Genomic DNA, 14219 nt, shown 5'->3' with positions numbered 1-14219 from the left:
GGGGAGTGGGAGGTAATCATTGTAAATGAAGTGGAAATGTGAGGAAGAGAAGGGATGTAGAGACGTAGTTTGGTTCATTGGGGTAGAGTGTGTGAGAGGTTTTCTACATGTATATATATTTATGTGTATATATATATATATATATATATATATATATATATATATATGTATATGTATATATATTTACATATATGTATATATATATATATATATATATATATATATATATATATATATATATATAATATATACATGTATGTTGATGCAAACAGGAAAAATAGGACTTAGAATATGAGTATATGTATAATTTTTATTTATATTTAGCAGAAGCAACAGAGTGACTCAAGGTCGAAGAGTTTCGTGCGTGCCAACTCATGAAACTCTTGGCCCTTGAGTCACTCTGTTACTTCTGCTAAATATTGATACACACACACACACACACACACACACACACACACACACACACATATATATACATGGCTGTCTGACAATGGCTTAACTGACCGAGACTTCGAAGTCTCTGTCAACAACATTCTTGTTTAAGAATAATAGATGTGAACTCTATAAAAATATTGAGTATCCCATCGGATTAATGCAAGATTGTTTTTATTATAATTGAACTTAAAAACAATTGTTAATATATATACGTGGTGATTTATATATGATAGGCTTCAACATAATTGCCATCTACCAAATTCACTCGCAAGGTATTGGTCAGCCCTGAGCTATAATAAGTAGAAGATACTTGCCCGATGTGCCGTGCAGTGGGACTGAACTTGAGATCTTGTAGTTGCAAAGCAAGCGTCTGTGTGTAGTTAAGCCTACCCAAATTTCTAACTGAAATTCTGTCGTGATTAACTTCGCCATTCATTCTATGGAAGATCGATTCTATGATTAGATTGATTATGTTATTTCCTCAAAATATAGCTTTGTGATATAGGTCAAGTTTTGAAGATTAAGCAGGAAAACCCTCCTTAAATCTTAAAAAATACCCGTTAGATGTGAAAAGGAAAAGTTAACTCTGAAGTTAATAGTAAGAGTTACTGCCCTTACACACACCGTTAAATGACTGGAGCTGTTATAAGAGAAACACCATCCAACCGAATCTGTTGTGTACGTTCGATACGTAGTGGTGCTGTTTCATTTCCTTTGTGCTTCACTCCGGAGAGTTTTTTTTGAAGTAGACAACCACGACACACTACATGAATATGAACGGTCCAGCAAGGGAGACACAACTTGTTAAAACAGCAGTCATCATCATCATCATCATCATCATCGTTTAACGTCCGCTTTCCATGCTAGCATGGGTTGGACGATTTGACTGAGGACTGGTGAAACCGGATGGCAACACCAGGCTCCAGTCTGATTTGGCAGAGTTTCTACAGCTGGATGCCCTTCCTAACGCCAACCACTCAGAGAGTGTAGTGGGTGCTTTTACGTGTCACCCACACGAAAACGGCCACGCTCGAAATGGTGTCTTTTATGTGCCACCCGCACAAGCCAGTCCAGGGGCACTGGCAACGATCTCGCTCGAAAATCCTACAGGAGCCAGTCAGGCGGTACTGGCAACGGCCACGCTCAAAATGGTGCATCTCATGTGCCACCCGCACAAGAACCAGTCCAGGGGCACTGGCAACGATCTTACTTGGCTTGCCGGGTCTTCTCACGCACAGCCCATTTCCAAAGGTCTCGGTCCGTAGTCATCGCCTCGGTGAGGCCCAATGTACGAAGGTCTTGCCTCACCACCTCAGCCCAGGTCTTCCTGGGCCTACCTCTTCCACGGGTTCCCTCAACTGTTAGGGTGTGGCACTTTCAATTTAAAAAATTAAAGCAAGGATTAGATAATGTAGTCCTAGATGCATTAAGTGTGAAAGAAAGCAGGTGGTGGTCATGGCTAGAACGCCTATTCTGTGCTAAACGCAGCAACCTTAAGAATATGAAAATTTTATGTGTGACAACAAAGGTGTCACCTTTTGAGTTTTATCCATGTTGGTGATATAAACGATAGTCACAGTGGTTTAGCCCTAGGTCAGCCCTGATCAAGACGATCCATTTATGACCATTCCAGCTTTTTCATTGGACTACATTACCAATGCTTTGTTTCTTTTGTAAGACAACAAAGGTTGTTTTTAATTCTGTTTTTCCATGCTAGTATGGGTTAGACAAGTATACTATTGGAACACTTTTTTAACACTGGATGCTCTTCCTGTTGTTAACCCTTACCTGTTTTCAAGTAAAAGAACCCTCATTTCACTTGTCCAGCGGACGTGTTATTGACTAGGAAAAAGGGCAACAGTGTCACTGCATGTAACTCTGTGATTTTTAAACAAATATAAATGGACGTACCCATACTTGCAGGCACCACTCCCCTCAGGTAAATGGCCCTGCTCGATATGTAGGAAAGGTGAAGGCAGGAAGTTCATACAGTGTGCCCAATGCAAGCTATGGACACACAAAAGGTGCCATGAAATCACTAGAAGGTTAATGGAGAGAGTAGTGTTTGTATGTGGAAGATGCACAGATGAAGTAAACACTAACGGCACAGAAGAAATAGACTTTCTCGAATATGTCATAGTCCCACCCATGCCAGCATGGAATGTGGACGTGAAACGATGACGACGGCCGTCAACATCATCATCATCATCATCATCATCATTATTTAACATCTGTTTTCCATGCTGGCATGGGTTGGACAGTTTGACAGGAGCTGGCAAGACTGGAGGGCCTCACCAGGCTCCAATTGTCTGCTTTGGTATGGTTTCTATGGCTGGATATCCTTCCTAACACCAACCACTTTACAGAGTGTACTGGGTGCTTTTTACGTGGCCCCATCGTAAATTTAGGCAAATCGAAAATAGAAACACAAACAACAAGAGTACGTACGCAGTGAATGTATTTGCTTGATGTTCAGTTTAAGATGGGGAAAAAGATGGAGAAAGAGGGAAAAGGAAAGGTCTGAAGAGAAGGAAAAGAATAGTTGGAGAAGAGCACGTGTGTGATTGTTGGATGTGTGTGTGTGTGTTAAAAATTGTTATTAATCTGGTGTTTGGAACATAAATTTAACATGAAATTTGGATGGAATGTTTTAATTTAGATCTCTTTAAAACAAGAATTTTGCAACATAGAACCATTGTCAGCTTCAGGATCGGACCAGTATCAAAAGAGTTAACCCTTTTGTTACCATATTTCTGCTGAAATACACAGCCTTTGTTCCAATTAATTTTGAAAATAACAAAGAATTTGGTAAAATATTTTTGCCATGATTAAGCTTGGAACATTGGTCAATATGAAATTTTGATGGAAGGTGTTAATTTGGATCACTTTAAAACAGGATGCTTATGTCATAGAACCAGGGTCAGCCTGAGGTAGATTGGTATCAAAAGAATTAATCCTTTTGTTACCACATTTCTTTTGAAAGGCACTACCTTTCTTTCAATTAATTTTGAAAATAATGAAGAATTTATTAAGATAACTTTGTCATTATTATTAAGCTTGTGTTTGGAACATTAATTAACATAAGATTTTGATGGAAGGTTTTAATTTAGATCACTTTAACCCTTTTGTTACCAACCCGGCTGAAACCGGCTCTGGCTCAGTACAAATGTCCTGTTTTCATAAGTTTTTTGAATTAAAATCTTCCCCTAAACCTTAGTCACAATTTATGATCCTAACACTAGCTGAATGATAACTAAGTTATTTTACTAAATTCTTTGTTATATTTAAAGTAATTGAAAGAAACACAGAGCATCTTAAAATAAATACAGTAACGAAAGGGTTAAAGTGGAAAATTTGTATAAAACAAACATAATCATGAGAAGAAATGAAAATGTGTCAGTCATTGGACTGTAGTCATAGAACTCTGGGCAGTCTCAGATGGGTTCATATCAAATGGGTTACTCATTTTGCCAACCCTACAGAGATTCTCTGCTACAAGATTTGCACTTCCTCTCTTCCATGTATCAGTGTTTTTCTTTTCAAAGTCACTGTTCTCCTCTATGTGCATCCTCCATCCCGTCCTTCTATTTTTGGCTTGAATATTCCTTATACCTAACCATTTTAATTAATTCCATTCCTTCTAATTACTTCAGTTGAACCTGTGTCTGCTTATTTCAGGCTTTCTCCTGAATTACTCAGCACCGCAGCATCAAAATTGTTGGATAAAGACACGTTGTCACAGACATTGTATCTAAAAGATGAGGACAACAGACATTACAAAGAAAGACTTCACGACATCTGGGAAAAGGTAAATGACTTCAAATATTTTCATTTCTTTTCATGATGCCAGTACCCACTGACTGGCTCTCGTGCTAGTGGCACGTAAAAAGCACCAACCGAACGTGGCTGATGCCAGTGCCCCCTGACTGGCCCCTGTGCCAGTGGCATGTAAACAGCACTATCCGAATATGATCAATGCCAGGCCCACCGGACTGGCTCCTGTGCCGGTGGCACGTAAAAAGCATCCACTACACTCTCGGAGTGGTTGGCATTAGGAAGGGCATCCAGCTGTAGAAACCTTGCCAGATCAGATTGGAGCCTGGTGCAGCTGCTGGCTCTCCAGACTTCAGTCAGACCGTCCAACCCATGCCAGCATGGAAAGTGGACATTAAACGATGATGATGATGATGATGATTATTATGTTTGTTTGTTGTTGTTGTTGTTGTTGTTTAGTCCCAGGTTAGCTCTGATTGGGCAAACCTATGACCACAGTTATTCCATTTGTGATCACCTTTGAAAATCTAAGGTTACATTGATTGTGGGGTGTAATTAAGTGTGATTTGAGGGAATTTGATTGCTATATTTAGCAGGTTGAGTTACCTCATAGAACCTTTCTTCTCATTGATTGAATGTTTTCGTTTTGTTTAATGAGATGAAACGAGGAAAGAAATGTTGTTTGTTGTTAATAAAACTAGTTTGTTGATTAAACAGATTTTCCACAACCCTGGGGTTTTGGAGGTGGTGGTGGGGATTCATTTAAATAAATGAGGTCTTTGACAATAACAAGGCAGGAACCACTACTATGATGTGTGTCTGTAGGATAATATAGTCTTAGATACACATGTACCTGATACAAAGATGGAATGGTCATGGTTTGAGTGTCTTTGATTACAGATCTTCTCAATTAAGGTCTGCAAATTGTTATATTTTTATGAGTTTTTTTTTTTAATTGAGTTATTGCTTTAATTGAATAGTATAATTAGAAGAGTGATTAATTGAGGTCATTGTTTTAGTAATTAACATTGTGTTCTCGGTGTTATAAACCAATGTTGAGCTGTCTCAGTCAATGGTACCGAGGGGTGCTGAAAAAGTTCCTGGTTTTAAGGGTATCACGAAGGGCCTAGTTGGAGGCCCAACCTTCCGATTTCTTTTACAGGGCTTAGAAAAACTGAAGGACCGAGGCAATAAGTGTGTGAATCTGAGAGGGGAATATGTTGAATAAAATCATAATTAATTGATCCTCCCATATTTTCTTTTACCGAAAGCCAGGAACTTTTTCAGCACCACCTCCCTTGTATGGTTCCCTACATTATATTTGAATGGTTGCTATAAATAACAATAGAGCCTTATGAAAACATTCAATCTTGCCAATGTGATGGAGTGTACAGCATAATGATACACACCACATCACAAACTCTTTTACTTGTTTCAGTCATTTGACAGCAGCCACGCTGGAGCACCGCCTTTAGTCGAGCAAATCGACCCCAGGACTTATTCTTTGTAAGCCTAGTACTTATTTTATCGGTCTCTTTTTGCCGAACTGCTAAGTTACGGGGACGTAAACACACCAGCATCGGTTGTCAAGCGATGATGGGGGGACAAACACAGACGCACAAACACACACATATATATATATACATATATACAACGGTCTTCTTTCAGTTTCCGTCAACCAAATCCACTCACAAGGCTTTAGTCGGCCTGAGGCTATAGTAGAAGACACTTGCCCGTGGTGCCACGCAGTGGGACTGAACCCGGAACCATGTGGTTGGTAAGCAAGCTACTTACCATAGAGCCACTCCAACCACATTTGCTTTGTCTTTAATCAATCAATCAAACAATCAATGCCCCCTGGCCCCGAGGGAGACATTAGGTCACTCAGCAAGAAACCAGACCCCTTTTACCTTCTTCTCCATTTTCCCTCACCATTCTTTAATTCTTTGACTTGTGTCAGTCATTGGACTGTGGTCATGAAGGAGCACTCCCTTCAAGAAACCATAGTTGAATGAATTAACCCCAGTACATTTTTTTTTTGTTTTTTAAATCTGGTACTTATTCTGTCAGTCCCTTTTGCCAAACTGCTAGGTTATCAGGACATAAACATGCTAACACCAGTTGTCAAGCAATGGTGGGGGACAAACATACAAAATCACACACACTCTCTCTCTCTTTCACACACACACACACATAATGGGCTTCTTTCAGTTTCCCTCTACCAAATCCACTCACAAGGCTTTGATTGACCCAAGGCTATAGTAGAAGACACTTTCCCCTTGGTGCTACATAGTGGGACTGAACCTGTAACCTTGTGGTTAAGAAGCAAACTTCTTACCGCACAGCCATGCTTGCACCTGTATATTTGGATATAAAAGGTGAAGGAGTGAATTTGAAGGGCTTGTGAGAAGTGATAAAGAAGTGAATAGGTTCAAAAGTGGACTGAGGATAATAGGTTGCAGTGATTGAGAGATTTTGAGAAAGAGGTGTGAGTAGAGAGGGTCATAGCGGGTATCGAAGATGATTGGAAATGGAGTAAGAAAGTAACATTTTTATTAAAATATAATAAAATGAGGATTTTTGATCTTTTACTATTCATTTTAGACAGATCCAAAAGGGTGTTTAAAGTCTGAATTACACACACACACACTTACACTCTGACACAAGCGTGCATATAGGCACAAACACGTGTATCGCATACACATTTCTGCATGTGTGTTTTAACACATTTAAACACACATCTGTCATCACCATCATTTTAACGTCCACTTTCCCATACCTTGCATGGACTGGTTAGAATTTGTCGAGGTGGATTTTCTACAGCCAGATGCCCTTCCTGTCACTAACCCTCACCTATTTCCAAGCAAGGTAATGTTTTACCATCATCAGATATGCTTTTACAGATGATTGGAAATGAAGGACATCACTTGTGTAGCTGTGACACTTGTGTAGCTGTATCTGCAAATATCATGCCATGTCAAGACACAGGAGCTGTATGCTCTTCCTCCTACTAACATGGAAGGAAAACTTCTGATGATAGCCTGAAATAGTAACATTATCACTAACTTCTTAGTCATGGTTAGCACAAGTGAAACCGGTCGACTATGTCTTCTACTATAACCTTGGGCCAACCAAAGCCTTGTGAGTGGATTTGGTAGATAGAAACTGAAAGAAGCCTGTCATATATATGTATATATATATATATATATATATATATATGTGCCTGTATGTGTGTTTGTCCCCCATCACTGCTTGACAACTGGCGTTGGTGTGTTTACATCCCCATAACTTAGTGGTTCAGCAAAAGAGACTGATGGAATAAGTACTAGGTTTACAAAAATAAGTCCTGGGGTCGATTTGCTCAACTAAAACCCGTCATGGCAGTGCTCCAGCATGACACCAGCCAAATCACGGAAACAAGTAAAAGAATAAAAGAATATATATGTATATGTGTATGTGTGTGTGTGTGTGTGTGTGTGTGTGTGTGAACACATTTAAACAATTTAGAATTTCTTCATTTTTTTGTTTTCAGAGTAGAGCAGAATATTTTAAAAAAGTACAAAATTTTGAAGAAAATGCATTCACTCATCCAGGTATATATGTCTTTATCCTCTGTATTCACCTTTATTTCTAATCAAATATATGCTTTTGCAATTTACCTGTATTCACCTGTGTTTACATATGTACACCTGTATTCACTCACTAACAACCGGCTATAATAATAATAATAATAATAATAATAATAATAATAATAATGATAATAATAAGGCCTTTATATGCATGTGTATATGTGTGTGTGTCAGTGGCATGTAAAAGGCACCCATTACACTCTCAGAGTGGTTGGCATTTGGAAGGGCATCCAGCCATAGAAACCAAGCCAAAATCAGGCAGGAACCTGGTGCTGCTCTCTGGTCACCAGTTCCAGTCAAATCGTCTAACCCATGCCAGTATGGAAAACTGATGTCTAATGATGATGATGCTGTGTGTATGTACAAGTGTGTGTGTGTATATGTGTGTGTGTACAGGTGTATATGTGTGTACAGGTATTTGTGTGTACAAGTGTGTGTGTGTGTACAGGTGTGTGCATGTGTAATGGTGTGTACAGGTGTGTGTGTACAGGTCCAGACAAGAAGCTGAAAACAATACTCGTTGCTAGAAAGTAAGAATTGTTTATTGCTATTGCAGCTGTCACATCATCATCATCATCACCATCATCTTCATCATCATCATCATCATCATCATCATCATTATCACCATCATCTTCACTTTCTTCATCACCATCATCATCATTATCATCATTAAAACTTTTGCTTTTTTCCCACTTTCTATTCCTAGAAGCTGTTGTACCATCCAAACAACATTCAGAGACTTCAGAAAAACCAAATCCGAAGACTAAGTATAATGCTTGATTCTTTATGCTTCAAAGTTTTGGAAATTTTTGGTAAATTATTTTGTTATTGGTGTGAGATTTTATTTTTCTTTGTCTTTGTGTATTTGCAGAGACATTCAGAAGAAGCTCCAAGATCTGGCGTCTCCAGGTAAGGGATTCCTCATTTCAGTTTAATTCTCTTTCCTTATGAATCCTAATGTTAGGGTGCTACTCTCACGATTGCAAGATCATGGTTTCAATTCCCAGACAGGTGATGTATTGTGTTCATGTTGTCCCAGTCCACTCAGCTGTAAATGGGTGACCCTCTGACAGACTGGCGATCCATTCAGGGGCAACATTGGTTTACTCAATGGGGTGGCATCATTTGATAGCTGCAACATTGCGAGGAAGCACATTGTAATCAGCGATGTATAGCAACATCCCATAGTCTGGCCGATACAATGGTCAATCATATCATGGGAAGCATTTTATCATCATCATCATCGTTTAATGTCCATTTTCCATGCTGGTATGGGTGGGACAGTTTGACCAGAGCTGGTAAGGCCAGGCTCTGCACCAGGCTTCATTGTCTGCTCTGGAATGGTTTCTACAACTGGACGCCCTTCCTAACATGCCAACCATTTTACAGAGTTTACTGGGTGCTTTTACATGACTCCAGCACCAGTGCTTTTTACGTGGTGCCAGTATCACTTCTGCTGAACATTGCTAGGACGAACCCCAAAGACTGGCCCACTTCTTCAGTTCCAAGCAATGACTGATACTCGAGAAAGCTCAGGCAAGGGCCACAATGGAATATAACATTCACACTTTGGATGTTACTTCTACTTCTGCATACACCTGGACAACCTTTGACTACGTTGACAAAGGGGCCATTTGACTGTTTGGCATAAAGTCACTCACAGACATGTTTCAGCCTCAAGCCCACAGCTGTACTGTATCCTCTCCATCTGCCTTTTCTACCCCTACTATAATGGCCTTTGCTCAGCAGAGCTGATTGGTCTCATGCCACCTCACTTAGCTGCTCCCATCTCACTTGTTTACATCACCTCCACTCTTCATCTTGTTGTGACACCCCACTCCCCACTGCACCGGGACCCACACTAATTGTTACACCCAATTCTTCTTTCCTAGAGTGTTGGCCCTCTGGAATTCCATCTCTGCTCAATATCTTTCTGGCAGGTATTAATTTACAATAACGATGGTGGTTTTGGTGGGGGTGGTGGTGATGGTGGTGGTGGTGGTGGTGGTGGTGATGGTGGTGGTGGTGTGGGTGGTATGCTGGGAAAGCCATGGATACTGACCCCTTCTTCCAGACCCAGCAAGTAAGAAAAAATAAACACCTAATCTGCAAGAGACCATCTCTTGTTCTTTGATGCAAGTCCACTGGTCTTAGAATATATTTATATAGGATAAAATCTTCCATTGTGTTTTAATAATGGGGAAAAAAACATATTTTACTAAATTTTTTCAAATGTTTAGTTATTTTAGAAATAAATTGAAACATGGATTTGTTCAGAAAGACTGGTTCCAAATTTTGGCACAAGGCCAGCAATTTCGAGGAGGAGGGAGAGTCGATTGCATAGACCCCAGAATTCAGCTGGTATTTATTTTATTGACCCTGAAAGGATGAAAGGCAAAGTCTACCTTGACAGAATTTGAACTCAGAACATAAAGCAGGATAAAATACCATTAAGCATTTTGCCTGGCTTGCTAACAACTCAGCCAGATTGCCAGTCCTTGCTGTGACTTGACAAACAGTACAACCCCCCCCCCCCGCCTGGTACACACAATATCTTCAATCAATAACCTAATGATTTTGTACACTGTGCAGTGTCTTAATAATAATAATAATAATAATAATAATAATAATAATAATAATCCTTTCTACTATAGGCATATTACTTGAAATTTTGGATGAAGATTCTAGCCAATTACACCAAACTCAGTACTTATTTGGTATATGTGCCGGTGGCACGTAAAAAGCACTATTTGAGTGCGATCGTTTCCAGCTTTGCCTTACTGGCACTTGTTCCGGTGGCATGTGAACAAAACATTGGACTGACTCCTGTGCAACTGGCATGTAAAAAACACCATTTGAGTGTGGCCGTTGCCAGTACCACCGGACTGATCCTCATGCCGGTGACATGTAAAAAGCACCCACTATACTCTCGGAGGTGGTTGGCGTTAGGAAGGGCATCCAGCTGTAGAACCTCTGCCAGATCAGATAGGTGTAGCCATCTGGTTCGCCAGTCCCTAGTCAAATTGTCCAACCCATGCTAGCATAGAAAGTGGACGTTAAATGATGCTGATGACGATGATGATGATGACTCCAAAAGGATGAAAGTCAAAGTCAACCTTGGTGGAATTTGAACTCAGAACGCAACACTGGATGAGCTGCTGCTAAGCATTTTGCCTGGCATGCTAATGATTCTGCCAGTTTGCTGCCTTTTACGTTTAGAAATACTGCCATGAAAATGCAATCTATTGTAAAACTGTAGAATAGCAGGAGGGTATAAGTTCTTTGAGAGCCTGTCAAGAGTCACTGGTTTGAAGTCCATTACCTTGAGGACCAAACTCTTCATTCTATTCTGTCTGGATGTGAGTTATGAGCACCAGACCTTTCAAGGAAAGGCAAAGATGTGTGTCCCAACTTCAACTTCTACAGGGGTAAATAGTTGAGTCACAAATCTGACAGACCAAGTCATGGAAGAGGTGTAAACGAGATAGACCAGGGTGTAAAAGAAGTTTAAATGTGATAGATCAAGACATGAAAAGGGTCTGAGCATGATAGACCAAGGTATGCTATATGTCTAAATGTGATAGACCAAAGTATGAAATGTGGTCTAAATGTGGTTAAGCAAGACATGAAAGTGTCTAAATATGATTGACCAGGCCGGCTGATTTAGCTGTTTTTCCTGCAGAATTAAGGTCAATTTTCTGCACAGGTAACAGCTGACTTGCCATGAATCCTTGTTTCCTTCTGTGTTGGCAGAACTATTTGAATTATGCAGTATATTGACCCTTTAGGACTTAAACTGGCCATATCTGTCCCACAATTTCCTACCTGTTTTATGTCCAAACTGGCAAGATCTGGCCTCTCACACCTACCCAACAATGTCATTCTAAAAGTAAACAATCACATTGTTGAAATCTGAGAGCTACGAGATAATGCAGGATTAATTCAAATCAATGTGAATAAATAAGGATTACATTTGAAAGAGTAATCTGAATGCTAAACGGTTAAATCTTGATAAATTGTTTTCTTTTGTATTTGAAGCTCTAGACAACCCATGAAATACTATTTCATGATCAGTTTTATGCTCAGACAATTCTGTATTACTAAAGTTTATTTTCTTTGTTATTTTTTATTCACAGTTAATGACAGATATCCGCAGTTGCCATCATTACATGTGAGAAAAAGTTTGAAATACAATCAGCCTCCAAAGACAAAAAGTAGTAACAAAATGCACCGAAAAGTGTGGACCGAGGAACAAGAAGAAGAGTTCTATCAGGCTGTGAAGCTCATTGGAGTTGGTAAATGGGCTGATATCCGGGACCATTTGGGTACTCACCGGAGCAACGTTAACCTGAAAGATAAATGGAGGAGTTTCATACAAACGGGGAAAATGAAAGCCCTGAAGAATAAGTTTGGTCATGTTTCCTCATGATTTGAGATCTGGGGAGTACCTTTATTGCTTCTCGCTTGGTTGATTCCTCTAATAGCTGATGAGGGAGGAAGGACAGATTATATATATGTGTTTGTGTATATGTATCTATATATATGGTTGATTCAATGGACTTAAAATTTCAGACATTCATTGTGAAAAATTGATTTTCCACAAAGGATTAAAAAAAAAAGTCAGGAAATAAATAAAATAATGCTTCAGGTTGGAACTTTTCTGAGCTGAAAGTCTTGAAGCATCATGGTTATTTATATATATATTGTAAAATTCATCTTCCAAACATTCATCCTTCCATCACTCTCCTCTCTAGGGCACTTACTGTCTCATGTTGTAATTAAATGGATTCCCTTCTGTGCCCTCAATTATGTCTCTCTCCTTTAAACTACTTCATTTTGTCCTTTCTCCCACTTTCAGTATCATCCTTTACCATCTCATTTCCCACTGAAACCCCTTTTTCCCTAAACACACTCTCATACCAGCTTTTAATAGGTTGTCACCCTCACCTTCATTTGTCACTTACTATTTCTGCTGGACTCTGCTCCCCCCCATCTTCACCATTTTTCTCTCCTACTTCATTATATACACCTTGTAATTTGGGTGTATGGTCCCTGATCCCTTCACTGTCACATCTTTATCACCTCTCCACCACCCCTCTGCATTTGAGGTAGCCATGTTTCTCTTCTAATGCAGGGCAGCTCTTCTGTCCCTCAATACTTCTCCCCCACCCATTGAGAGGTCTTGTCTTGCAAATTACTCAGTGGTCTCACTGCTGCTGGTGTCACAAAAAAAAAAAAAAAACCCCAGTTACGCTCTTTGAAGTGGTCGGTATCAGGAAGGGCATCCTTCCATAGAAGCCACACCAAAACAGGCAGCAGAGCTTGGTGTAGTCTTCTGCCTAACCAGCCCCTCTCAGACCATCCAACCCATGCCAGCATGGAAAGCAGACCTTAAATGATGATGATGATGATTCTCTAAGCTACCATCTCTATCACTGTGCGTCCCTCCCTCACCACCTCATCTCTATCACTGTGCGTCCCTCCCTCACCCCCTCATCTCTATCACTGTGCGTCCCTCCCTCACCCCCTCATCTCCCTAGCTCCCATCTATCAATAGTTTTATTATACTTTTTACTCCCCACCCACCCCATCTTCCTCTTCCCTGACCTGCTTCTATTTCACTCACCCACCTCCATCCTGCCAAACCATTGACCATGCATCCACCTGTTGTTCACCCTTCGCTGCATTCACCACTGTCCCTGTCACTCCCCTTTCATGCCCTCGTGAACTTTCCCACCCACCCTGTATCCACTCCTCTGCTCACATTCTCTTGTCCATTCCTCACCCAATTAAGTGGTGTTGTTGGTGGAACTTCTGCAAATAAATCATTTCCTTGCTTTGCTTTGGGTTTTCAAAAGTGTTGTGGAAAACAAGTAAGAGTTTGTGTCTGGAAGGGACACACATCTGACCCAACTGTGAAAACAGTACCCCAGAAACATATTTGTTTAACCCAGTAGTTCCCAAACTTTTTCGGGCTGCCACCCCCATGACACCCACGCCACATTCCACGTGCCCCCACCCCAACTAACCATCACAAAAGTAGACCTTTCTGAAGCAAATTCAAAGTAATTGTATTTCACAAATAAAACTTAATGAACCCATTATTTTGTTGTTTTTACATAAATCGCTACCCCATTATTGCCCCAATTTTTCAAAAACACCCACTTGGAACTTTCCAGTGCCCCCAGGGGTGGGCAATACCGCCCACTTTGGGAACCATTGGTTTAACTCATTCAGGGGTAATCTGCGGCACATGGTACTTTCTAAATGGCACGCCGTCATGGAAAGTCACATTGAAGTTTTGTTTTTAGTTGCATGGCCCCCCCCCCCCCTGATGATGAACCATGTCTCATGTGGCCTACTTCTTGAAAAGGATTGCCC

General features: G+C 40.3%; 1 protein-coding gene across 3 annotated transcripts in view; it reads left to right on the top strand.

Annotated features, from left to right (window-relative positions):
- LOC106873135 (uncharacterized) overlaps positions 1-13942 on the top strand; it is a 51365-nt gene extending 37423 nt beyond the window's left edge. For all 3 annotated transcript variants that reach the window (XM_089339728.1, XM_089339727.1, XM_089339726.1), the window contains 5 exons: positions 4114-4243; positions 7742-7802; positions 8545-8605; positions 8710-8747; positions 11975-13942. In XM_089339728.1, the coding sequence (XP_089195854.1) occupies positions 4114-4243; positions 7742-7802; positions 8545-8605; positions 8710-8747; positions 11975-12267 (583 nt within the window). In that variant the 3' untranslated portion in view covers positions 12268-13942. The remainder of the gene's footprint in view (positions 1-4113; positions 4244-7741; positions 7803-8544; positions 8606-8709; positions 8748-11974) is intronic.
- The last annotated feature ends 277 nt before the right edge of the window (positions 13943-14219 follow it).

This window comes from Octopus bimaculoides, chromosome 22, assembly GCF_046866305.1.
Source record: "Octopus bimaculoides isolate indiv1 chromosome 22, ASM4686630v1, whole genome shotgun sequence".
NCBI classification, from domain to species: domain Eukaryota; kingdom Metazoa; phylum Mollusca; class Cephalopoda; order Octopoda; family Octopodidae; genus Octopus; species Octopus bimaculoides.
This window is presented reverse-complemented; position numbering and strand designations above follow the sequence as displayed.